The sequence below is a fragment of the Simochromis diagramma genome, unplaced genomic scaffold (genome assembly GCF_900408965.1).
Source record: "Simochromis diagramma unplaced genomic scaffold, fSimDia1.1 OVJJ01000026.1, whole genome shotgun sequence".
In the NCBI taxonomy this organism is placed as follows: domain Eukaryota; kingdom Metazoa; phylum Chordata; class Actinopteri; order Cichliformes; family Cichlidae; genus Simochromis; species Simochromis diagramma.
In genome coordinates, this window is record NW_024386985.1 from 495,156 (window position 1) to 520,699 (window position 25,544).

General features: G+C 41.4%; 1 protein-coding gene across 1 annotated transcript in view; it reads right to left on the reverse strand.

Annotated features, from left to right (window-relative positions):
* The window catches only part of LOC120738980, a 31,496-nt gene extending 10,386 nt beyond the window's left edge, over nt 1-21,110 (reverse strand). The window contains exons 1-6 of the mRNA XM_040040601.1: nt 20,945-21,110; nt 8,506-8,584; nt 8,137-8,341; nt 7,679-8,005; nt 7,125-7,135; nt 6,763-6,941 (exon numbers count right to left, since the gene is read on the reverse strand). Of these exons, the coding sequence (XP_039896535.1) occupies nt 6,763-6,941; nt 7,125-7,135; nt 7,679-8,005; nt 8,137-8,341; nt 8,506-8,584; nt 20,945-21,105 (962 nt within the window). The 5' untranslated portion in view covers nt 21,106-21,110. The remainder of the gene's footprint in view (nt 1-6,762; nt 6,942-7,124; nt 7,136-7,678; nt 8,006-8,136; nt 8,342-8,505; nt 8,585-20,944) is intronic.
* Nucleotides 21,111-25,544: the final 4,434 nt, after the last annotated feature.

Below are 25,544 nucleotides of genomic sequence, written 5' to 3' on the forward strand. Positions count from 1 at the left end.
CATGAATAAAGAATGTTACCCTCCAACAGCAACTTCTTCCAACAATCCAACAACAGTTTGGTGAAGAACAATGCATTTTCCAGCACAATGGAGCACCGTGCCATAAGGCAAAAGTGATAACTAAGTGGCTCGGGGAACAAAACGTTGAAATTTTGGGTCCATGGTCTGGAAACTCCCCAGATCTTAATCCCATTGAGAACTTGTGGTCAATCCTCAATCCTGGGTGGACAAACAAAAACCCACTAATTCTGACAAACTCTAAGAAGTGATTATGACAGAATGGGTTGCTATCAGTCAGGATTTGGCCCAGAAGTTGATTGAGAGCATGCCCAGTCGAATTGCAGAGGTCCTGAAAAAGAAGGGCCAACACTGCAAATACTGACTCTTTGCATAAATATCATGTAATTGTTGATAAAAGCCTTTGAAACGTATGAAGTGCTTGTAATTATATTTCAATACATCACAGAAACAACTGAAACAAAGATGTAAAAGCAGTTTAGCAGCAAACTTTGTGAAAACTAATATTTGTGTCATTCTCAAAACTTTTGGCCACGACTGTAGTCATTTTAACTCCATCAGAGCTGGTAAAACTCCAAAAGCTGGCAACTGTCCTTGAGCCATGCAGGTAAATGAAACTGTTTTATAACTTACTGTTACTGTTTCTTCAACAAGCTCTATAGTTGACAGTTATTGTGTAGATTAATAATTACATTATTGAACTGTAACTGTAACTGAACTGGGTAATATTGCACAGTCTGAAAGGGAACAGAATAACATTGGTAATAGTCTCAGGAAAATCACCTACAGAGTGAGGAAGAGTTATACAGTCTTATTGCCACCGGTACAAAGGATTTACTGTGGCGGTCAGTTCTGCATTTTGGGGCAATGAGTCTTTTACTGTGTTTGTTCCGATGGTCCATCATGGGGGCATGCAAGGGGTGACAGGGGTTGTCCATGATAGAAAGAAGCTTTTTTAGCATTCTCCTCTCAGACACCTCCTCCAGGTTCTCAAGTCTGACACCCAGGAAAGAAACCAGCCTTTTTAATCATTTTGTTCAACCTGTTGGCATCAGCTGTCTTCACCCCACTTCCCCAGCACACTGCTGCAAAGCGATGCTCTCCAACACCGAGTGATAGAACATGGTCAGCATTTTCCTACCAACATTGAAGGACCTGAGTCACCTCAGTAGGAAAGGCTGACTCTGCCCTTTTTTGAAGATAGCATTGGTGTTCTTGGTCCAGTCCAGTTTACAGTCCAAGTGTACCCCCCGGTACCGGTAGTCCTCAACGATCTCCACATCAGCCCCTCTGATGGTGACAGGGTTAGGAGGAGGAGCCTGCTTCCTAAAGTCCATAATCAGTTCTTTTGTCTTTGTGATGTTAAGTTGTAGGTGGTTTAGCTCACACCACTCGACAAAGCTGTCCACCACACTCCTGTACTCCTCCTCCTCTTCATCCCTGATACAGCCCACAATGGCAGAGTCATCCGAGAATTTCTGCAGATGACATGACTGAGACTTGTACCTGAAGTCAGATGTGTAGAGGGTGAAGAAGAAGGGTGATAGGACAGTCCCCTGCAGCACCCCAGTGCTGCTCAGGATGTTATCTGAGCGGCAGCTCTTTAGTCGGACATACTGTGGTCGACTTGTTAAATAGTCCGTAATCCAACCTACCAGTGGGGCGTCCACCTGCATTTCCGTGAGCTTATTCCCCAGCAGTGATGGTCTGATCGTGTTAAAAGCACTAGAGAAGTCAAAGAACATGACCCTCACAGTGCTCCCAACAATGTCCAGGTGAGAATAAGCCTGGTCCAGCAGGTAGATGATGGCATTCTCCACGCTGATACGAGGTTGATAAGCAAACTGCAGGGGGTCCAGCCAAGGCTCCACCAGCAGACGCAGATGTTTCAGGATGAGTCTCTCTAACGTTTTCATGAAATGTGAGGTCAGAGCCACTGGCCTGTAGTCACCAAGGGTCGACAGGTTAATCTTTTTAGGGACAAGAACCAGGCAGGACGTCTTCCAGAGTGATGGGACTCTCTGCATTACCAGACTCATGTTGAAGATCCGATGTAGAACTCCAGACAGCTGGGAAGCACAGCACCTGAGGGCCCTGGGACTGACACCGTCAGGGCCAGCAGCTTTGCTGGAGTGGAGTCTGCCCAATTCTCTTTTGATGTCATCTGCTGAGAGGGACAGGGTGAGACAGTCTGAGGGGGAGGAGAGGGGGGAGGAGAAAGGAGGAGATGGGAAGAGCTGGGTGTGGAGACAGGAGACGCAGGGCAGTCAAACTGATTGAAGTGCAGATTTAGGTTGTTAGCACTTTCGACATCCCCATCCATCCCAACACCTCTCTTTTGTCTCAGGCCAGTGATGGCCCGCATTCCATTCCACACCTCCCTGGTGTTGTTTTCCTGCAGTTTGTTTTCCAGCTTCCTTCTGTAGGACACTTTACCCTCTGCAATCTTGGCTTTCAGCTCCTTCTGCACCAGTTTCAGCTGATCTCTGTCACCGTTTCTGAAAGCTCTTTTTTTCTTGTTCAGGGTTGCTTTGATGTCTTTGGTAACTCAGGGCTTATTGTTGGGGAAGCACAGAATGTTTTTTTGGGAACCACAGTGTCCACACAGAAGTTGATATAATCTGTAACACAGCCTGTCAGATTGTCAATATTGTCCTGATGAGAATCACAAAGAACATCCCAGTCAGTTGACTCAAAGAATCCCTGCAGGGTCTCTTCTGACTCCTTTGTCCATGTTGGAGGTACTTAGTGTTGACATCTGAATTATTCTGGAAAGATAACTCGCACATTCACACCTAGTGGCAATTTGGATTATCCAATTAACCTATCCCCACAAGCTGCATGTCTTTGGACGGTGGGAGGAAGCCGGAGTACCCGGAGGGAACCCACGCAAACACGAGGAGAACATGCAAACTCCACACTGAAAGACCCCGGCCTGATGGTGGAATTGAACTCAGGACCTTCTTGCTGTGCGGCAACAGTGCTAACCACCGTGCCACCGTGCTGCCTCACATTTATTTAAGTTAGCTTAATAGGTTATTCATATGTTATTAATGAGAAAATGGAATTTTTGCATTTGGCAGCTCTGTTTCTTGTCTATTACACAGAAACTGCCGTGGGTAATTGAGGAATAATACCTTAGAAATGATTACCACATTATTATGTTCTTGATTATGTCAGTTTAGATGAATCAACACAACCAAGTCACTCTAACTACCAGAAACCTTGAAGCACAGGCCGAGGGGGCAGTGTGGCAGCAATTTTTCACACCAGCCTATTAATCAACGAAAGACCAAGACAGACTTTTAATTCATTTGAAAGCCTGATGCTTAGCCTTGTCCACCCCAGCTGTGAAACTCAGAAACCAGTCTTTCATCTATCGTCCACCTGATCCTCACACAGAGTTTCTGTCTGATTTCTCAGACTTTTTATCTGAGTTAGTGCTCAGCTCAGATAAAATAATTATTGTGGCTCATTTTAACATCCATGTAGAGTTATACATGTAGATGTTAAAATGACAGCCTCAACATGGCATTTAATCTGTTATTAGACTCAATTAGCTTCTCTCAAAATGTAAAAGAACCCACCCACCACGTTAATCACACTCTATGGCATAGAAACTGAACATTTAACAGTGTTTCCTGAAAACCCTCTCCTGTCTGATCATTTCCTGATAACATTTACATTTACAATAATTGATTACAGAGCAGTGGAGAGTAGACTTTATCACAGTAGATGTCTTTCTAAAAGCGCTGCAACTAAGTTTAAGAATTTAATCCACCCATTGCTATCATCGTCAATGCCCTGTACCAACACAGAGCAGAGCAGCTACCTGAATGCTACTCCAACAGAGGTCGATCATCTTGTTAATAATTTTACCTCCTTAATACGTACGACTCTGGATACTGTAGCCTCAAAAGGCCTCAAATGAGAAGTACCTGACTCTGTGGTATAATTCTCAAACACGTAGCCTAAAGCAGATAACTCGTAAGCTGGAGAGGAAATGGCGTGTCTCAAATTTAGAAGATCATAATTTAGCCTGGAGAAACAGTTTGTTGCTTTATAAGAAAGCCCTCCGTAAAGCTAGAACGTCTTACTATTCGTCACTGATTGAAGAAAATAAGAGAAACCCAAGTTTCTCTTCAGCACTGTAGCCAGGCTGACAAAAAGTCAGAGCTCTATTGAGCCAACCATCCCTTTAACATTAACTAGTAATGAATTCTTGAACTTCTTTACAAATAAAATTTTAATCATTAGAGAAAAAATTACCCATAATTATCTCACAGATTTAATATTATCTTCAGCTACATTTAGTACCATTGATATTCAATTAGACTCTTTTTCTCCTATTAATCTTTCTGAGTTAACTTCAATAATTGCTTTCTCCAAACTTTCAACGTGTCTTTTAGACCCCATTCCTACAAAACTGCTCAAAGAAGTCCTGCCATTAATTCTATCCATCCATCCATTCGCTTCTGCTTATCCTTTTCAGGGTCGCGGGGGACGCTGGAGCCTATCCCAGCTGTCATAGGGCGAGAGGCAGGATACACCCTGGACAGATCGCCAGTCTGTCGCAGCCTGCCATTAATTAATTCTTCAATCTTAAATCTGATCAACCTATCTCTAATAATCGGCTATGTACCACAGGCCTTCAAGCTGGCTGTAGTTAAACCTTTACTCAAAAAGCCATCTCTAGACCCAGCAGTCTTAGCTAATTATAGGCCAATCTCAAACCTTCCTTTCATTTCAAAAATTCTTGAGAGTAGTTGTCAAACAGCTAACAGATCATCTGCAGAGGAATGGTTTATTTGAAGAGTTTCAGTCAGGTTTCAGAGCTCATCACAGCACAGAAACAGCTTTAGTGTAGGCTACAAATGATCTTCTTATGGCCTCTGACAGTGGACTCATCTCTGTGCTTGTCCTGCTAGACCTTAGTGCAGCGTTCGATACTGTTGACCATAATATCCTATTAGAGTGATTAGAACATGCTGTAGGTGTTACAGGTACTGTGCTGCAGTGGTTTGTATCATATCTATCTAATAGACTCCAATTTGTGCATGTAAATGGAGAGTCCTCTTCACACACTAAGGTCAATTATGGTGTTCCACAGGGTTCAGGGCTAGGACCAATTCTGTTTACACTATACATGCTTCCCTTAGGCAGTATCATTGGAAGACATAGCATACATTTTCACAGCTATGCAGATGACACCCAGCTCTATCTATCTATGAAGCCAGATAACACACACCAATTAGTTAAACTGCAGGAATGTCTTAAAGACATAAAGACCTGGATGGCCGCTAACTTTCTGCTTCTTAATTTAGATAAAACTGAGGTTATTGTACTCGGCCCTGAAAAGCTTAGAAATATGGTATCTAACCAGAGTCTTACTCTGGATGGCATTACCTTGGCCTCCAGTAACACTGTGAGGAACCTTGGAGTCATTTTTGACCAAGATATGTCCTTCAGTGCACATATTAAACAAATATGTAAGACTGCTTTCTTGCATTTGCACAACATCTCTAAAATTAGAAATATCCTGTCTCAGAGTGACGCTGAAAAACTAGTTCATGGATTACTTCCAGGCTGGACTACTGTAATTCATTATTATCAGGATGTCCAAAAAACTCACTGAAAAGCCTTCAATTAATGCAAAATGCAGCAAGAGTACTGACAGGGACTAGAAAGAGAAGAGAGAGCATATTTCTCCTGTTTTGGCTTCCCTTCATAGGCTTCCTGTTAAATCCAGAATTTAATTCAAAATCCTGCTCCTCACATACAAGGTCTTCAATAATCAGGCCCCATCTTATCTTAATCATCTTATAGTACCATATCACCCTATTAGAGCACTTCACTCTCAAACTGCAGGCTTACTTATTGTTCCTAGAGTATTTAAAAGTAGAATGGGAGGGAGAGCCTTCAGTTTTCAGGCCCCTCTTCTGTCGAACCAGCGTCCAGTTTGGATTCGGGACACAGACACTATCTCCACTTTTAAGATTAGGCTTAAAGCTTTGCTTTTTGCTAAAGCATATTGTTAGGGCTGGACCAGGTGACCCTTAATCGTCCCTTAGTTATGCTGCAATAGACGTAGGCTGCCGGGGATTCCCATGATGCATTGAGTTTTTCCTTTCCAGTCACCTTTCTCACTCATTATGTGTTAATAGACCTCTCTGCATTGAATTGTACCTGTTCTCAATCTCTGTCTCTCTTCCACAGCATGTCTTTATCCTGTTTTCCTTCTCTCACCCCAACCAGTCACAGCAGATGGCTGCCCCTCCCTGAGCCTGGTTCTGCCAGAGGTTTCTTCCTGTTAAAAGGGAGGTTTTCCTTCCCACTGTCGCCAAAGTGTTTGCTCATAGGGGGTCATATGATTGTTGAGTTTTTCTCTATATATACAGTGGCTTGCAAAAGTATTCGGCCCCCTTGAACTTTCCCACATTTTGTCACATTACAGCCAAAAACATGAATCAATTTTATTGGAATTCCACATGAAAGACCAATACAAATTCCAATAAAATTGATTCATGTTTGTGGCTGTAATGTGACAAAATGTGGAAAAGTTCAAGGGGGCCGAATACTTTTGCAAGCCACTGTATTATTGTAGGATCTACTGTACAATATAAAGTGCCTTGAGGCGACTGTTGTTGTGATTCCGTGCTATATAAATAAAATAAAGTTGAATTGAATATTCTTTTGTTCAAAAAAATACTTAAAGACTAAACGCATGATCACATATTTACTTACAGGGCTTTGTCGGAGGCTTTGACCACTGGCAGCAGCCTCTGAGGAGCCTCCTCTGAAGTAGAGTATTTCTTCAGGTCAAACACATCCAGATCTTTTTCTGATGACAGTAAGATGAAGACCAGAGCTGACCACTGAGCAGAGGACAGTTTATCTGTCGAGAGACTTCTTGATTTCTGCAGCTGATCAAAAGCCAGTTTTCCCAGAGACTCAATCATCTTTCTGCTCTCTGGAGTCCAGTGTGGATCTGTCTCAGTTCCTCCATCATACTTGACCTTCTTCACTTTGGCCTGAACCACCAGGAAGTGGATGTACATCTCAGTCAGGGTCTTGGGCAGCTGTCCTCCCCTTCTGGTTCTCAGCACATCCTCCAGAACTGTAGCAGTGATCCAGCAGAAGACTGGGATGTGGCACATGATGTGGAGGCTTCGTGATGTCTTGATGTGGGAGATGATCATGCGGGCCTTCTTATCTCTGAATCTCTTCCTGAAGTACTCCTCCTTCTGTGGGTCAGTGAACCCTCGGACCTCTGTCACCATGTCAACACAGTCAGGAGGGATCTGATTGGCTGCTGCAGGTCGTGTGGTTATCCAGAGGTGGGCAGAGGGAAGCAGTTTCCCCCTGATGAGGTTTATCAGCAGCACATCCACTGAGGTGGACTTTCGAGGGTCAGTCAGGATTTTAGTTTTGTGGAAGTCCAGAGGAAGTCGGCACTCATCCAGACCATCAAAGATGAACACAACCTGGAAGTCTTCAAAGCTGCAGATTCCTGCTTCTTTGGTTTCAGTAAAAAGGTGATGAACAAGTTCCACCAAACTGAACTTTTCCTCTTTCAGCACATTCAGCTCTCTGAAAGTGAATGGAAATATGAACTGGATGTCCTTGTTGGCTTTGTCTTCAGCCCAGTCAAGGGTGTATTTCTGTGTTAAGAATGTTTTCCCAATGCCAGCCACTCCCTTTGTCAGGACTGTTCTGATTGGTTTATCTCTTCCAGGTGAGGCTTTAAAGATGTCTTCTTGTCCGATTGTTGTTTCTAGACTGTCTATTTTCCTGGATGCTGTCTCAATTTGTCTGACCTCATGTTCATCATTTATCTCTGCAGTCCCTCCCTCTATGATGTAGAGCTCTGTGTAGATCTGATTCAGAAGGGTTGTTTTTCCTGATTTAGCAATCCCCTCAGAGACACACTGAAACTTCTTCTTCAAGAAAGACTTAAGATTTAGTTCTAAACCTCCCATGGGAATTCCTAAAGGAACAAATGAATGAAAGTCTACATTTAGAATTTATTATGTGCACATGCATGCATTTCATTCCATCTTTGAGACACTGGTAAATGTCTCATTCATGAGGCAGCTTAAATTTTTATCTATCTCTTACTGCTCAGCAGACGGTTAGCCAGCTCCACCTGCTTCATTCTCCTCAAGAAGTCTAGTGTGATCTTCAGAAATGCCTCACTGCTGCTCCTCTTCCGCTCATCATCCTCCATCTGAGAATGATGAGCAGTTGGGTAATCTGGACTCAGAACCTTCTGTATCTTCTTCAGCTCATTCTTTATGAAACTGATGATGTTGTCCTCCAGCAGCTGGAACAGAATACTTTATGAATGACCCAATCAGACTGAAATCATGGAGCCAAATATCAGATCCATGTTGGACACACTGACTACCGACACTTGTCTACAAAGAGCAGCATGGAGATGACCCTGAACAGAATAGATGTAAAAGTAGTTGTTGTTGATGTACAGACCATAAATATGGAGTCCAGGTCTGTTTGATGCTGCTGGGCAGACTGACTACTGGGAACCTCTGAGCTCTCCTGGTCCACTCTGTGGGGGAATCACAAAAAATTAGATTAAGTACAGAGTCACTATTCAGCCATAGAAATGTTGACAAAGACCATGATTTAGATAGCTCCCCATATTTCTAAATGTCTACTACTTCAGCTGCACTAAAAATCCACAGCTCTGCTTAGTGTTGTAATTTCAGTCTTCCAACTTTTTTTTTTCAGCTTCCGGCGCCGCTCCGAGCTGGCAGCCAGTATCAGCAGCTCTGACCTGACTGAGTCCTCAGTGTTGTATGTTGGAGCAGCAGTTTATCGGCAGCTGAGAGGAAGAGGTTGGATAAACTCATCAGGAAGGCCAGCTCTGTTCTGGGATGCACCCTGGACCCAGTGCAGGTGGTGGGAGACAGAAGGACTCTGGCCAAAATAACATCTCTGATGGACAGAGTCTCCCACCCCATGCATGTAGATGTTGCTGAACTGCAGAGCTCCTTCAGTGACAGACTGCTGCATCCTAGATGCATGAAGGAGCGTTTCCGCAGGTCCTTCCTCCCTGCAGCTGTCAGACTGTACAATCTGAACTGCTCCCAACAAACATAGATGTTTACATCAATGCTGTAACTGCAATAAGTTAGTTAATTAACCAATTCGCAGTGTTGGGGAGTAACGGAATACATGTATCGCCGTTACGTATTTAAAATACAAAATATGAGTAACTGTATTCCGTTACAGTTACCGTTTAAAAAGGTGGTATTCAGAATACAGTTACTTTGTTGAAATAAATGGATTACACTGCGGTACTTTCCTGTTTCATTTTGTCGCGGGTCAGGACTGTTTGGGTTTTGTTTGACAGCTACGTGCTGTTGTTCCAGGCGGCAGCATTACGGTTGCCATGGTTACAGGGCGACGCTCTCTCTCGCTCTCTCTGTGACTGTGTGTTTCCTGGGTGAGAGAGCGCCTTTTCGTTGTTGTTGTTGTTGTGCTAAGCTAACAGGCTGAATGCTACAAGCATAGCTCTAAAGAATGTAGCATCATGGGCAGTGCAGTCCGTGTTGCAGGGAGAATGGACTGCCATACACGTTATGGGTCTGTGAGCGCGAGGAGGGAGAAAAAGGGGAGTGGAAAGGTACGAGTTGTCATCGAGGAAAAACGGGAGCTGGAAGCATGTAAATATAATAATAACCACTGCAGCCAAGAAGAGTGCCTGACGAGGCCAGTTGTAAGTAAGCTATTAAGACTCGACTGTACACCGTGTTCGTGTTTTCCTCCGAAAACAATAAGTTCCGTTGGAGCAGTCTTTCAACGCCTCTCTCTGTCTCTCGCAAGAAAAGTTGACCCACACAACAAAGTAAAGCTATTTTTCGGCTACGAGTCGACAGGGACCCCGCCGTATTAGTCAGAGGTCCCTTTACTACAGTTCGGAGTCGCGGACCTTCAGTAATAGTAATAAATCACACAGCAATAGTACATTCACGTTGTTGTAAAAAGCATGATAATCTATTAAGTAATCCAAAGTATTCAGAATACGTTACTGTCATTGAGTAACGTAACGGAATACGTTACAGAATACATTTTGGGGCATGTATTCTGTATTCTGTAATGGAATACATTTTAAAAGTAACCTTCCCAACACTGCCAATTCGCACTACAACCTGGTTTGCCTCTTACCTGTAATTATTTTTATTTAATTTAATAACTATACAGTACTCTCTGTTTATAGTAACCATTGTCCTTAATGTAAATATGTAAGAAAAATTGTGTATGTTTCTGTTCCGTGTCCTGTGTACTGTTTGTTTGTATATTTGTCTTTTTGGCTGCTGTTACAACCAAATTTCCCCTTGTGGGACAATTAAAGGATTATTCTATTCTATTCTCTATTCTAACTAAAACCCAAAATCAGTTGCTAACAAATCCTCTTTTGGAAAAACAAACAATTTGCTATATAACAATCACCCGTTTAATATATGAATAATTCCTCCTTCAGCTCAACAACCTTAGTTTAAAAAAAGATAATTTTGGCTCCCAAACTTAATCATCTGATATGTTTTGGCCATGACTACAGAGTTGATAACTGTCTCCTACTCACCCACTTCCTGGTAGTCAACCATATACATATCTAAGAGGTTGAAATCTCAGTGTTTGGTCGCAAAAGAACCAGGGAGAGGTCCCTGTATGAAAGCTTACCACTGACAAAGGTTTCATCAGATCAGAGTAGAATGCACACTGTGAATTAGATCAGACTATTGTAAATGGTAAATTTACCATAATATACAGAGCAGCTCCTTTTAAAATGCAGTTTCACAGTTGTTTTACCAGTTCAAATTAGTTTTTTGTTTGATATTTTCCCTGTTAATTTTAAAATTAATGGATCCACAATAAGTAATTATTACATGTAATATAACTACTATTATTTATATATATATATATATATATATATATATATATATATATATATATATATATATATATATATATATATATTCTATGAATATACAACAATTGTTGTGTGAAATTAACTTTTTTTTTGTAGATTTAACAGTTGTGAGTTTCAGTCACTGTAAATCAGTTTACATATTTTGGATGTAAAGCTATCTACTGTATTTTTTACAGGAAGTCCCTGGTAACCCCAGCTGCCAGCATTTTCCTGTAAAAACAGCACATTTTTTACAGTGTGTCTTTATCCTGTTTTCCTTCTCTCACCCCAACTGGTCGCAGCAGATGGCCACCCCTCCCTGAGCTTGGTTGTGCCAGAGGTTTCTTCCTGTTAAAAGGGAGTTTTTCCTTCCCACTGTCGCCAAAGTGCTTGCTCATAGGGGGTCATATGATTGTTGAGTTTTTCTCTGTTTCTATCATTGTACAATCTACTATGCAATATAAAGCGCCTTGAGGCAACTGTTGTTGTGATTTGGCGCTGTATAAATAAAATTGAATTGAATTGAATTCTTTCAAAGTTGCTGCTATCACCCCAATTCTGGAAAAAAAAAAACAGGTCTAGATCCCAACAACCTTAATAACTTTCGTCCTATCTCCAATCTACAATTTCTCTAAAAAGATTTTGAAAAACATAGTTGCTTCACAAGTTCTCCTACACCTAACCAACAATAACCTTTATGAACAGTTCCAGTCTGGTTTCCGTCCCTCTCATAGCACCAAAACTGCTCTTATAAAAATAACGAATTACCTTCTTATGACAGCTGTCTCCGGTCTCCTCTCCATCCTTATTCTCCTCGATTTGAGTGCAGCCTTTGACACCATCTCTCACTCCATCCTTCTCAGCAGATTGGCTTCTATTGGCTTTTCTCATACCAGGCTAGCTTGGTTCAAATAATACCTGTCTGACCGCACTCAGTTCATTCGATTAAAATCCTTCACGTCTCAGCCTTTTCCTCTGTCTACTGGGGTGCCCCAGGGATCTGTCCCCTCCTTTTCATTATTTACCTCCTCCCACTATAATATTCAGTTTCACTGTTATGCCGACAACACCCAGCTTTACCTATCCACCAAACCCGACTCTACTCTCCCTCCACCCTCCCTCACCCTCTGCTTAGCTGAACTTAATTTATGGTTTTCAATACCATCAATAATGTTACTCGCTCAGCATATTTCCACCTCCGTAACATCAATCGCCTCGGCCCCTTCCTCACTCCACATGCTACTGCTATCGTTACCTTGTTACCTCTCAGATCGACTACTGTAACTCACTCTTATTTGGCCTTACACAAAAATCCATCAATAAGCCTCAACGTGTCCAGAACTCTGCTGCCCGTATTATTACTAGGACTCCCTCTACCCATCACATCACCCCTATTCTGAAGCAGCTTCACTGGCTCCTGGTCAAATCTCACATTAATTTTAAAATACTACCCCATACATTTAAGGCTATTCATTCTCTCTCCCCACCATTACTTTCTGACTTGGTTCAGATCGCCACCCCATCCTGGTGCCTCAGATCATCCTCCTCCCTTTCTCTTTCTGTTGATTGATTGATTGATTGATTGATTGAATGCTTTATTGGCCATATGCAGGTTGCCCCGCAGAGGAATAGGACCCCCCCCCCCCCGACTTACACACACAACAAAGACATCACATGGGAATACAGTCGGAGATCGGCAGCGTTGCAGAGAAAACACTGAAAAATTACACAACAATGGGAAAAAGTACAAGAGGAAAAAAAGAGACCTCTTCTCAGGCTGGGCACCTATGGGAGGACAGCATGAGAACAGGAAACAAAAAAAACTCCTCTGCACAGAGAGCACATTAATGTCCACATCACAACATTAGAGCACGTGACTAGCCACAGGGGTGGATAGGGGGGGTAATCCGAAGGAACACAGCAGTCGTCCTATGCAGCGCTACCATTTCAGCGTGGCACGCAGACCCGCCGTCTTCCCCCGCAGGAAACAAGCATCGAAGGCGTTTGGAAAGGGAGGGGGATGAGTGCGTGCTTATCAGTGTAAGTGTATGTGTGTCCGTGTCCAGAGTTCAGCTGAGACAGTGTCCTTCGCCCTATCAGGCTAAGTAAACAGTCTGCCAGCCAACCCAGGTGGCCTTGCATGGGATGGGAAGAATAGTCATCACACAGTCGTTATCAGGGAGTTGTTTTGGTGGGCTCCAGCCTTGGGCCTGAGCAGCTGGCGCCGTGGTGTCCATATGTTGAATATTGTTGATTTCTCCTTTATGCGAGCAGCTCCGAATTTAGCACTCTGACACTGGTCTCTCGATCTCCCGTTGGAGAGCCGCTTCCTCTTGTTCCTTCCTCTTGTCTTGTTTCTATGGGGGGCAGGGCTTTTAGCTGTTCTGCACCCCGACTTTGAAATTCCTTAACCACAGACCTAAGAAATATCACTTTATCCCATCCTTTTAAGTCCGACCTCAAAACCCACCTGTTTAAAATTGCCTACTACTTATAACCTATCCCTGATCTTAAACTTTCTATATGCTACTCTCATTATTGTTTATATTTCATGTTTTTTATGCCTGTTTTATTTGTTGTACAGTGTCCTTGGGTGTTTTGAAAGGCACTTTTAAATAAAATTTATTATTAATAATAATAATAATAATAATAATAATAACAATAATAGTAATAATAATAATAATAATAATAATAATAATAACACATGTCTGATTAAGCTGACTGTGAAATTGTAGAAGTCAAGTTTTTGTGACGATAGGTGACACACTAAATTGGAACTTTTAGAATCTGGAAACTAGTTTACAGCTGTGTGGGGTCAGCAACTCTGTCTTTATCTAAACATAGTGATACATTTCTGTTAATGAGTCTTCATAATTAACCTTTGGACACAAATTATATAAAGTTTTTCACTTGATTCCTTGTACCTGCATGATGGATGTGAATGAAACTTGAACCAAAGTATTGGACAGCTGTGAGATCCTCTCTTTTTTCCTTGAGATGTGCACAGTGCAGGTTGTACCACTTTGGGAAAAAAATGCTAGAGGGGATGACGTGTGTTTTGTCCAGAGAAGTGGCCAATTATCATGAAGCACCTGTTACTTTCTCTGGAAAAACATCTTTAGCCAGATAGTGTAAGACTGTTGGTGATTTCAGTGCCTTTGTGAGCTGGATGGATCCGCATCAAGGGCGTAGATTTGGCATGGATGGAAGGGACATGTCCCCACCAATATCCAGCGATTATTGAATTGTCTCCACCAATAATTTGATCTCTTCGAGTAAAGAAAAACAAACCCGATAGAAAGAAAAAAAAACGATCTGTCATCGTCTCATTCACCTAGCGGTGCAGAAAGAGTTAAATTACGTTCTCTACTGGAGTCCTACCTCATGTGCCAAATATGGCCAATGTGATTGGCTGGGCCTTTCAGGGAGCTCTGTTTAGTTTTAGCAGCGGCCGGTGTTGTGCCAGAAAGTGATTGTCTGATTTCCGGTATTTACCAAAAACTGATGGCTCGTATGTATACTGCTATAAGTAACTTCTTGGGCTATAATATGTGAAACATATGTCAAATGCATCCCTCATTGATGACATAAAGTCATCTGGAGCCACAAACAACATTCGTGTAACAAGGTAGAAGCTGCAATCAGTTTTTGGCAGTGACTTTTATATAACGTTTATGCAATTACAAAAAATCTCATTAACATTAAAAATGTCTTTTGTAAGAGTAAGTTGGCCAAGAGGACAGCAGAAATGGCAGCAAATATTACAATAGTTCTGTAAAATTATTTTAAGTGGGGATAAAGGACCGGATTGGTTATAATGTCAGTACAATAACACAGAGTTGTAAAGATACTTGAAAAAACAGATAATTTTTAAAATTCTATATATAACCCCTTTATAAACGCTGTTCACCGTTCTATTTACATACATAAAGATATTACATGTAAAAAATACACGGAAACATTGAAAATCAGTTTTTGGCACAACACCTGGCAAGCCTGCGCTGCCAGGACCTGCAAGGAGGAGGGGAGGATGGCAGCAAAAAGGAAGAATCTGGATATAAGAAAGCATTTTTCAAAGAAACCTGTAAGTCACTTAAAGCCAACTTAACTCATAAAATGTCCGTCATAATAACGTTACAGGCTATGCTAGGCTTTGGCCCACATCAGTCTAAAGTTGTACGTGTTTTGGAAACTAACTGCACAACAGCCACCACTATTAGTTATCTCAGTCTCAGAGTAGCATTTCTAATTTTGATTGAAACTGTCAGAGAAAACAGCAGCCTCAAGCAAGCCAGGATATTAGTTTACAGAGGCTGTTAAAATTATGTCCAACGTTAAAATGTTGGTGACACAATAATTTCATCCTAATGGTACTGATATTTTCATAGGGTTAATTTTTGAGACAAAATATAATGAGGTAGTCATGATTTTGCAAATATTCCACCTTGTAGTGCAGTTTGCACATTTTTTTTTAAATGACAGACACACTGAAGCTGCTACCCATTTTATTCTTATTGTCATGTATGTCCTATTTGCCAGGTGACAGAAGAACCAACACAAAGCTCAGAGAGCAATGGTGATACAAGATCACAGGTGAAATTGGATGATGACTTGTTGGTTCATTACTGTATTTGAAGCACATGTGTGACTGCATGCATTTCAAATGTCTCACTGTTATTTATCAGGTGATAGAGGCAGCTCTGCCATGTTGTAGCTTGGACAGAGGTGAAGAGGCAAGTTCACAGGTGACTGACTGATGATTTGGTGCTATAGATTAACAAGAGGAGAAAGCATGTGTTTGGACACTGAGTTGTTGTGGGACATCAGTAGTCCATGTCTGTTGCTGTAACAGTAGTTCATGTTTAGAATAAAAAATCCCAGCTCATTGATTTGATCGGGGCAATAGTGTGCCCAAAATGTTGCATAATTTTTCTGAGAGATCTTTTACTTTGTGGTAATCTTAGATGAGTAGTTTTATGGACAAAAATTCACCAGGTCATTCAGTGTTCCCTTAGTGCCAAAATATAACAGATGTTGGTGTACTGTGACTGAACTAATGTTGTTAAGTCCTTAAAGTCATATTCTTTTATTGTCATGACTGTATTTGAAGCTATTTTTTATTTTTGTATGACACCTGATTTATATGGAATATGGCTGAAGTAAACTGAAGCCTAAAATACTTAGTCATCAGAATCAGAATCAGAATCAGAATCAGAATGGGGTTTATTGCCAGATGTTGAGGTTTACAACATTAGGAAATTGCTGCGGTGCTTCAGTGCAAACAATAAGAATTAAAGTGCTATGTAGAAAGAAAGATATGTGCATGAGATATACATGAGATATATACATGAGAATAAGAATTATGAGTGCTACGTAGAAAGATATATACATGAGTGCAGGTGGTGATCAGTGCCAAACATGAAATGATGAAGTGACACAGCGTAGGGTCATGTGTTAGTGGCGGGGACAGTCATGTGGTTATTGTTCATGTGTCCAACAGCAGAGGGGAAGAAACTGTTCTTATGGCGAGAGGTTCTGGTGCGAATGGACCGGAGCCTCCTGCCTGAGGGGAGCAGGTCAAACAGACTGTGTCCAGGGTGAGAAGGGTCAGCTGAGATCCGGGCTGCACGCCGCAGTGTCCTGGAGGTGTACAGGTCCTGCAGAGATGGGAGTTTGCAGCCAATCACCTTCTCAGCAGAGCGCACAACACGCTGCAGTCTCTGTTTGTCCCTGATAGTGGCTCCAGCGTACCACACAGTGATGGAGGAGGTGAGGATGGACTCGATGATTGCAGTGTAGAACTGCATCATCGTCCGTGTTGGCAGGTTGAATTTCTTCAGCTGCCTCAGGAAGTACATCCTCTGCTGGGCTTTCTTGATGACGGAGGTGATGGTGGGCTCCCACTTCAGGTCCTGGGTGATGGTGGTACCCAGGAAGCGGAATGAGTCCACAGAGGTGATGGGGGTGTCAGTCAGGATGATGGGGGGGAGTGGGGCTGTGTGCTTCCTGAAGTCCACAATAATCTCCACTGTCTTCTGGGCATTCAGCACCAGGTTGTTGTGGCTGCACCAGGTCACCAGACGTTCAACCTCCCTCCTGTAGGCAGACTCGTCCCCGTCCGAGATGAGCCCAATGACGGTGGTGTCATCTGCGAACTTGATTAGCTTGACAGACTGGTGGGTGGAGGTGCAGCAGTTGGTGTACAGGGAGAAGAGCAGAGGAGAAAGAACACAGCCCTGAGGGGAGCCAGTGCTGATGGTCCGGGAGTCCGAGACATTCTTTCCCAGCCTCACGTGCTGCTTCCTGTCCGTCAGGAAGTCAGTGATCCACCGGCAGATGGGATCAGGCACATTCATCTGGGAAAGTCATTTGTTTAATAGTAATTTAACATTATATAATTCACATATAAAACTATGAATTGTAATTTTAAATGGTTTAAAGCATGTAGAATAGCATATGTAGGAAAGTATATTTCTCCTTTTTTTTTTTTATCAAGAAGTAAAGACAAAAAGGAAAAAGAAACAGGGCAGGGTTCGGTAGTTGAATCATCCAGCCCCACCAATGCCAAAACCAAATCTACGCCCTTGATCCGCATTATGCATGAACTATTCTGCAGATTGGGATGTATGTTCAGGTGGTTCAATAAATTAGTTGCGTTGCTTTATTGTGCAGAGAGACAACACTATTTGCATATGATTTCTCGACGCGCTGCCTTCACTGCTCCATTTACTTTCTTCAGTTCCTCTTTTTTCTCCTTCAGTGTTTGAGTCATCTTATCAACAGGCAAAGTCAAACTCTTCAGTCAGTATTTCCTGTTCAATCAGACATGACTTTAGCACACAGTTTTTCTTTTCTTAAATTTGTCTGAAAACTAACACCATACTGGCAGGGCTCTAGACTAACTTTTTGCCACGGTTGCACTGGTGCGCCTAACTTTTTCTTAGGCGCACCCAAATTTTTCAACCGCATCGCTTAAAACCGCAGTTTTACATGTGCACTTTTTTTTGGGGGGGGGGGGGGATTGCTGTCTATATAGACACTATTAATTTGTAAATGATTAACTAGCAATCTTGTTAACACAAAGTTCTTTATTTGGAGCACAATTCTACCAGAAAGATAAGTTACTGCTGCAGCAGGCAGCAGCAAACAGATTGATGGTTCCATGTCAGAGCACTGGCTATGAATTTCAGATGGATCAGGCCTTAACAAAATTTATCAATAGTTCTTTTCCTCTTTTCTTATTACCCACAGCTACATCTACTTCTGTCGGGCCTAGGCTATTCACTAGGACTGGGTATCATCACTGATTTCTAAAATCCATTCAATTCCGATTCACAAGGTCCCGATTTGATTAAATTTTTCCTCAGATAGTCAGAAATATTATAATTCTGGTCATTTATCAGTACTGATACATGTGAGACTTCATCAGAGGTGTGAGCATCACAGCAGATGCCTTTGTGTCAAAGTAACTAAGGATAAAACACAGAAAAAGGAGATTTTCCTGGCCTGCATGCTTTTTATAGCAGATAAACTTAAACATATTCTCCAATTTTACATAATTTTAAAAAGTTTAAATTTCTTCAGTACTGAACAACAAAAATTAGCCTCTCTTTTCCAAGGTCATTTAAGTAAAAACAAAAAAAAGAAAAAAGAGCAGCCAACAGGGCTGTAAACAACAGTAGACTGGTGGGTAATAAGCGAATGAATAACGCAGAAAACAGAGATTTGAGATGGGAAACTGTTCTTGAAGTACGGAGAGAGAGAGAGCTGTGCATGAAGTGTGATTTTATCGTGGTGGAAGCAAAACAGCAGAAGTCAGAGGGAATTCATGACAATATTTATCAAATGTGAAGCATAGTTTGGATCTTCTTTTGCTGCTGGTCAGTGAATTTTGGTTGGTGAGAGACAAAACCTGCAGCTCAGAATCTAGCGCAAAAAAGATGTAAACAAAAGCGCGGACCAGACGCATCAGAATCAGCGAGCTGTCGGCTTTCAGCCCTGACGGTGTGTCCGTGTACGGGCCGAGAAAGAGAAAGCTGATTCTGATGCGTCGGGTCCACGCTCTGTGTTTACGTGGAATTCATTTACCTGCTCTCATTTACTGTTTGGTGGTTGTTCAAATAGGTTTGTGAGCTTTAACCTGAGATTCTGGCATTTCTGGCAAAATACACAGTTATATTTAAAAGTTGATTCAGGTTTTCATGAATTGATATCGCTTTATTCAAGCTACTCACCTCCCTCTATCCACCTGCACTTTCAAACGTACACATGAAGGGGTCCAGCCTCTGACTATCTCTGATTGGTTTAGACCACGATAGGGGCATAATGTGTGTCAGTTGTTGACCACACGGAGACTTTCAGAGTTGCAGATTTTTTTTTTAAAAAAATTTGTATTCAAAAAGTTGGTCACATTGGTGTGAGCTAGGATTTTTTTGAGTCACACCATTTAAAAATTTGACTGGTATCAGCATCTTTCACAAACATGTCCAAATCAATCACCTGGACAACAACTTAAAACAAAGACTCCTTAATCAAGTGGCATAAAAACATACCAGCCAAAAACCAAGACTGCGCTAACAAGAGATGGTATCAATAGGTCAGTAGGGCTCAAAACAACTACAGCAAACAACACCAACTAGAATTCAAAACTGGCAAAAAACCAAAACGCAATCAGCACAACTGAACCCTTCAAGTAGCCCATAACCTACAGGCTGCAGGCTGCCGAGCTGCACAGTTACAGACTCACACCAACAACAGTGAGCATGAGGTACATTAGGTATTGGCTAGCCTCACTCAGAGTTACAAGGGTCAACAAGTGAACATGACTTTTGTCTAAAGTTCACATACACAAAGCAGCTTTACAGAGGTCGCCATGACTACCACATGGTGGCTTTGACAGCTGTTTGAAACGTCGGCCATCTTACTCTAGAACTTTCTCAGTTTCCTGCCCACCTTAAAAGTTTGGCAAACTTTGACCTGTTTATCTGCAGTGGACTTCATCATCACAACAAGGGCCAAACCAGGGACAGCACACAAACCGAGTGAGAGTCAGAGTGATGCCGGTCTCTGCTGCACCCACCAGGTAACTCAACTCAGCAAGTCAAACAGCACAGCCTGTGTGGACAGATGGATGCTTGAAGCTTACATTTACTTGGAAAAACTAAAAATTACTGTTTCTGACAGCAGTTCAGTGAGCAGAAGATGAACTGATCTCCAACAGGCACAAAGTCAGAGAAGAAACTTTGTTTTCTACATTTCAGCAGATTACATTTTGATTTTTATGTGATGGGTTTTCAGAAAAGTGGAGAATAGTGTTTTTTTAGTTTTTAGAAGTTAAAAATAATAACCAGTGTTTGAGTTATTTTTGATGCTATGAGTTTTATGAGTGAAAGTGAAATTTGTGCAGCAAAGTTAGTGTTACCTCCTCTAACTTCCCACAACATAAAGCACAACATGACTGATGGAAGAAAACATGAGCATGATAGAAGTTGGTGGATCAATCCAAATATAAATAATATTGATACCAACCCTGGAATTGGTATTAGGTTTATACTAGTGTGACAGGATTGATGTTTTGTTTCTGTCGTGTTACATATTGCCCAGAGTACATTTAAACAACCAAAGTTAAGTAAAAGGCCTTTAGAGACAAGTAGGCCTACATTTACATTCCAGGTCCAAAAAAACCCAGTTTCAGAATACATGAAAACTGTAAATGTAAATTTTGTTCTGTTAACTTTTGTGGAAAGCAAAAATAGCAGTGATGTAGTGGTCATTAAAATGTGATAAGAATTTGCAAATTGATGATGATTCATCTCAAAAGCCATGACACACTGCTCTCCCCTACATTAGTGGATTTTCAGTTGTTTAAAAACCAATGGCTTGTTTTTAAGAGACAGTTTAAATGGGATTGAGGGAATGATGTGTTTGCACTGCAGTTTATATCCAACAACATCAAGCAGTTAAATCAAAGAGTTCATGTTACTAACAGCTCACCTCTCTGCAGCAGACAGAGGCTGGACTTTAAAAACAATCATGTCAGCTTTAGACTGGTCACTCTTTAAGGACACACAGCTGGGTCCAGGTCCAGGTTGGTTCCTGTGAATAATGATGGAGCAGTGATGTGAGTGCTGAGCTGTGACATGGAGAAGAGTCATGGACAGTTAGAGATGGTCATCTCACCTCTGAGCTTTGGTCTGGCTCTCATGTTCCCCACACAGAGTGGTTTTAGAGGGAGGGACTCCCTCCTCTCTGTCCTCACACTGATCCATGCTGCTGAATTCACATCCACATCAGCTCACATACACTTTCTACCTTCACCTGCAGAGGAAACACAAATCATTCATGTGCACATCAACTGAGAGCTGCTGAGGTCATGTCTGATGTGTTGGACTAACATCCACTCCATCTGAGTCAAGATAATATGAAATATCTGCTGTCACATATCAATAAGTGGATACTAACAGCAACATGCAGTGTTGACCCTCGAGTCCGTCGGGGCCTCTTCGATCAGAGTTAATCAACATTATGTTATCAATTATAAAATAAATAAATGAATATATCAAACAAATATATTTATGACAGTAACATGTTATTAGGATAAAAAAGTAAATTTCACAGTATAAATGTTCACTGTACACTGTTTCCTGTCATAACTGAGAGTCCACAGCCAGACAGTTAGCTCTGTCACAAACAGATTTCATCAGTTTACTACAAGAATGTCACAGAGAGATGATTTCACCCTCCAAATTCCCAGATCATAGTAAATGCATGTCTGCAGGCAACACTACAAATAAATGTTCTGATGAAAATAAATTGATTCAGTGAAATGATTGTTGGATTTTCTTTGTTTCGCTTGTATTATTGTAGGGTCTTATATATATATATATATATATATATATATATATATATATATATCAGGGACCTGTTTTTGTGATTTGACACTACATAAATAAAACTGAATTGCTAATATGATCAATAAAACTGGTTGATCATATTAGCACGCGTGTACCTGAATAATTTGTTTCTGACACCGATCTGAAAAATATAACTGGACATCAAACGCAATCATGATTCAGTAAACACACTCACATTAAATGGTGATAGTCTGAGACATTCAGTGGTTATTGTGAAAATTAAAATAATTTTTAAATAATCAGTGCCAGGTGTTACAGAGAATACACAAGCATCATCAGTGTTGTGTAAGTTTAATTTTAAAAAGTATCCTCGATAAATGAGTTATTTTAGTAATTGAGAAATAAACTGATTACTCCACAACAGCTACCTCAGAAATAAATGTGTTCTTTGTTTCAATGTTTGAGACAATGTTGGTGAGCAGCCAGATGTTAAACAGGTGAACACCGTGTAAGCAGGTAAACTCCAGAGCTGACTATTATATTAAACTTGTTTTTAGGTCTAAAGAACACACACCTACCTTTAGTCTTAATGACCATTATAAGCTGTCTTTTAAACTTCCAGAGATTTAAATGATCTGTTTTATCATGTGTAATAACTTTCATGCAGCTAAGTACTTACAGTCACTACATGACTAAATGACCGAAACACAAACTTCAACTCTCTTAATAAAAAATATTACATGTGTATTGAATAAAAACAGGTCAGATATGTTAGAATAATTGTTGTTTGTTGGTTTGTTTTTATTTTGTTTTATTTTGCGAGCTGGTTATTAGATGCCGCTCCAGCCAGCCAGAGAATCCCCCACCACCCCGCCCCTCTTCTCCCTGTGTGACAATTGCTGTGAGTCACACTGTGCAGAATAAAGACCCTTTCACAACGGACCCGGCATGCACTGCACTAACCGCTAACTAAAAGCGAAGTATCCCAAATATGTTGCGGCCAGCGCAACATATTTGGGATTTTTCCAGACACGCACAGAATGTTTTTCTTCATGGTGATGAAGGAAAATGCTGGCACCCTTCCAGGACCTGCAGCTCAGTAAAGCACCCCTCCGACAGCCAAACCCATCTGTTCTCTGATTGGATTGTTAAATTTATGATTGACATGACATTGACCAATCAGCTGAAAGGAAGAAAAATTGGGTCAAAATTGGTACTTGTAAGTTGAAACTCACACACAGCCAGGGAACTTGAGCGCAGAGTTTTACACATAGTTTTTTGCTTTGTATCTGTAACAAGACATTAAAATTTTTTTATAACTTGTGTAAATAATTTTTATGAACACAAATCTTTTTTTTACACACACACAAATTCTCATCTATAGAAGCACAAATATAAAAATTTCAGACATTTTGGTTTAAAAGGTTATAAAACTCAGTTCACAACTACACATTTGATTTACAAGTGCAAAATATTTATAACCACAATTTGAGCCCATACAGGGGAGAAGTGTAGAAGTGGGTTCAGGAAAGGCTGGCTGACACAGCAGTTATCCACCGACTATGCCTTTCCTATTTCAGCTGCCTGGGCCAGAGGAGAGCAGTGTGTGTAGTGTGCTTAGCAGCATAAGGCAGGTGGAAAGCTGTGCAGACAAAAAGTGCAAGGAAACCATGCAAATAAACATTCTGCATCTTGCAACACCATGTGCATCGGGTACTGGAAGGACCTATGACTGACAACGTCAGTGGAAATACTTGAAGGATTGGACAATATGCATCAAAAGCAGGTGGCAGAGCATCAACTTCACTGGTTGCATGACAAAGCAAAGGTCCAGATGAAAGCTCAAGAAGCCCTGGCCGCTGCCCCTCACCATGGCCCAGCAGTGATACTCCACCAAACGGACAAGGCAGATGATGACCAGGACTTCCTTGAGGTTTTTCATGTAGCAACAGAGGCATGCCATTGGCCTGAAAAGAAGTGAGTGCTGTGGCTGCTGCTGCTGACAGGAGATGCCCAGGTAGCATCCCTTAGCCTCGCTGCAGCAGCATGTTACTGCTTTGCCAATGTCAGGCAATCATGGTGAAAGCCACCGCTGACAGTGGAGAGTCGGCCAGTCCTTACCATGAGGAGATGGCTCCACGTCAAGGCTGTAGTTCGGCCAGCTTCCACAGGCCACTGTTGTTTCCCTCTTCTTTCTCCGCAAGTCTGGGTGGCTACAGATGCTGCTCCCAACTCAACGGGAGTGCAGGGGCAGGACTGTGGACGGACTGGTGACCAAGACACATCCTTCATCACTGCCAGCTAATGGACATGGGACAAGTGTTCCATGTTGCTGACCCTTGCTTTGAGAGGGATGTACAACATACTGCTAAGGTGCTAAGGGGTATGCGTAAGGCTGTGTGAACTCAGGCTGTACGCAGAGTGTTGTCCACCAAACCCTTATTTGGCCAGGGGCATTGGCGGAGGCAGAGTGGGTGGAGGTTACGTGTCTATATGTGAACATATACAAATATAGCATTGTGCTGCTAAACCTGGAACCTACCTAGTAGATGGTGCCTAAAAGTCAAAGGGAAGGGATTTTTCAGGCTGCACATTGTAAACCCATGGTGGCGCGTATGGGATATGATAAAAGTATAATAATAATGCCACAATTTTATTGACTAAGCATCCAAGTGTAAATTGAAGGAACATTTTTCAATAATCAGTTTCATAGGAGCTTTTTCTTTATTGTGTGTTGTACACAGCAAAATCTCCAGTGTTAAATTAACACTGGAGAGTGTCTATATGGGTCCACACCTCTGAGTGTTAAATACAACACTGTTGAGTGTTAAATTAACACTTTTGACAGTGTTATATGTTTAAAAGTAACCTAGTCAGTTTTGAAGATTAACAAAGACTAACACTGAGCAGTGCTGATTTTCTAACACTGGAATATTTCTAACATTTTGAGTTATTTTCCAGATTTTAACTCATAAATGAAGCCTTGCATTTATGAGTTATTAAAAGCTCTTTGAATTCTGATTTTATATTTTTATGAGCTCCCAGCTCTGTTTGAGCCACCAGCTAAAATAAAAGGATTAAGCTGTTCTATAAGAACACATCTGAGGTGATATTAATATGATGAACACACATTTATGATCACAGTCCCTGCACAGTGACAGGGCAGTGATGTCATCAGCCCCATAACTGACACATCAGTGATGTTTGTTTATGGGTTTGAGATCAAAAGTCAGCTTCATACCTGGATCATGTTATTTGTGTTGAACATGTCAGTGCAGAGCTGTCAGTATGTGTGGAACTCATCTTTATACCATAATGTTGGAATGTCTTTGCCTGGAGAACTTGTTTTTTGAAAATCCTTAAAGAGCTGATAGGAAGCTGCTTCAGAGAGTTCAGACTGTGCTGCAGAATAAAGCTTTGTGTCTTATACTCTGTATTTACATGTATGTCTGCACTCATTTCACACTTTCCTACCAAAATGGTAAGAACTGAGGGGGACTCGAGACTTTTAGCACTGAGTGTTGACCTGCTGTGAGGCAGCTGATCAAAGCTCTCCACAGGTCTAATTCAACACTTCATGAAAGAGTTTTATTTTTTATTACTGTGGACAAGTTTGAATACAGAAACCATGGAAACCATCTTTAAAGAGCAATGTTGATGGCAACGTTAGTAAGTACGTAAAAGTTTATTCACATAGCACATTTCACAGACAGAAGGATTTGAAGGTCTCCACAAGAGTC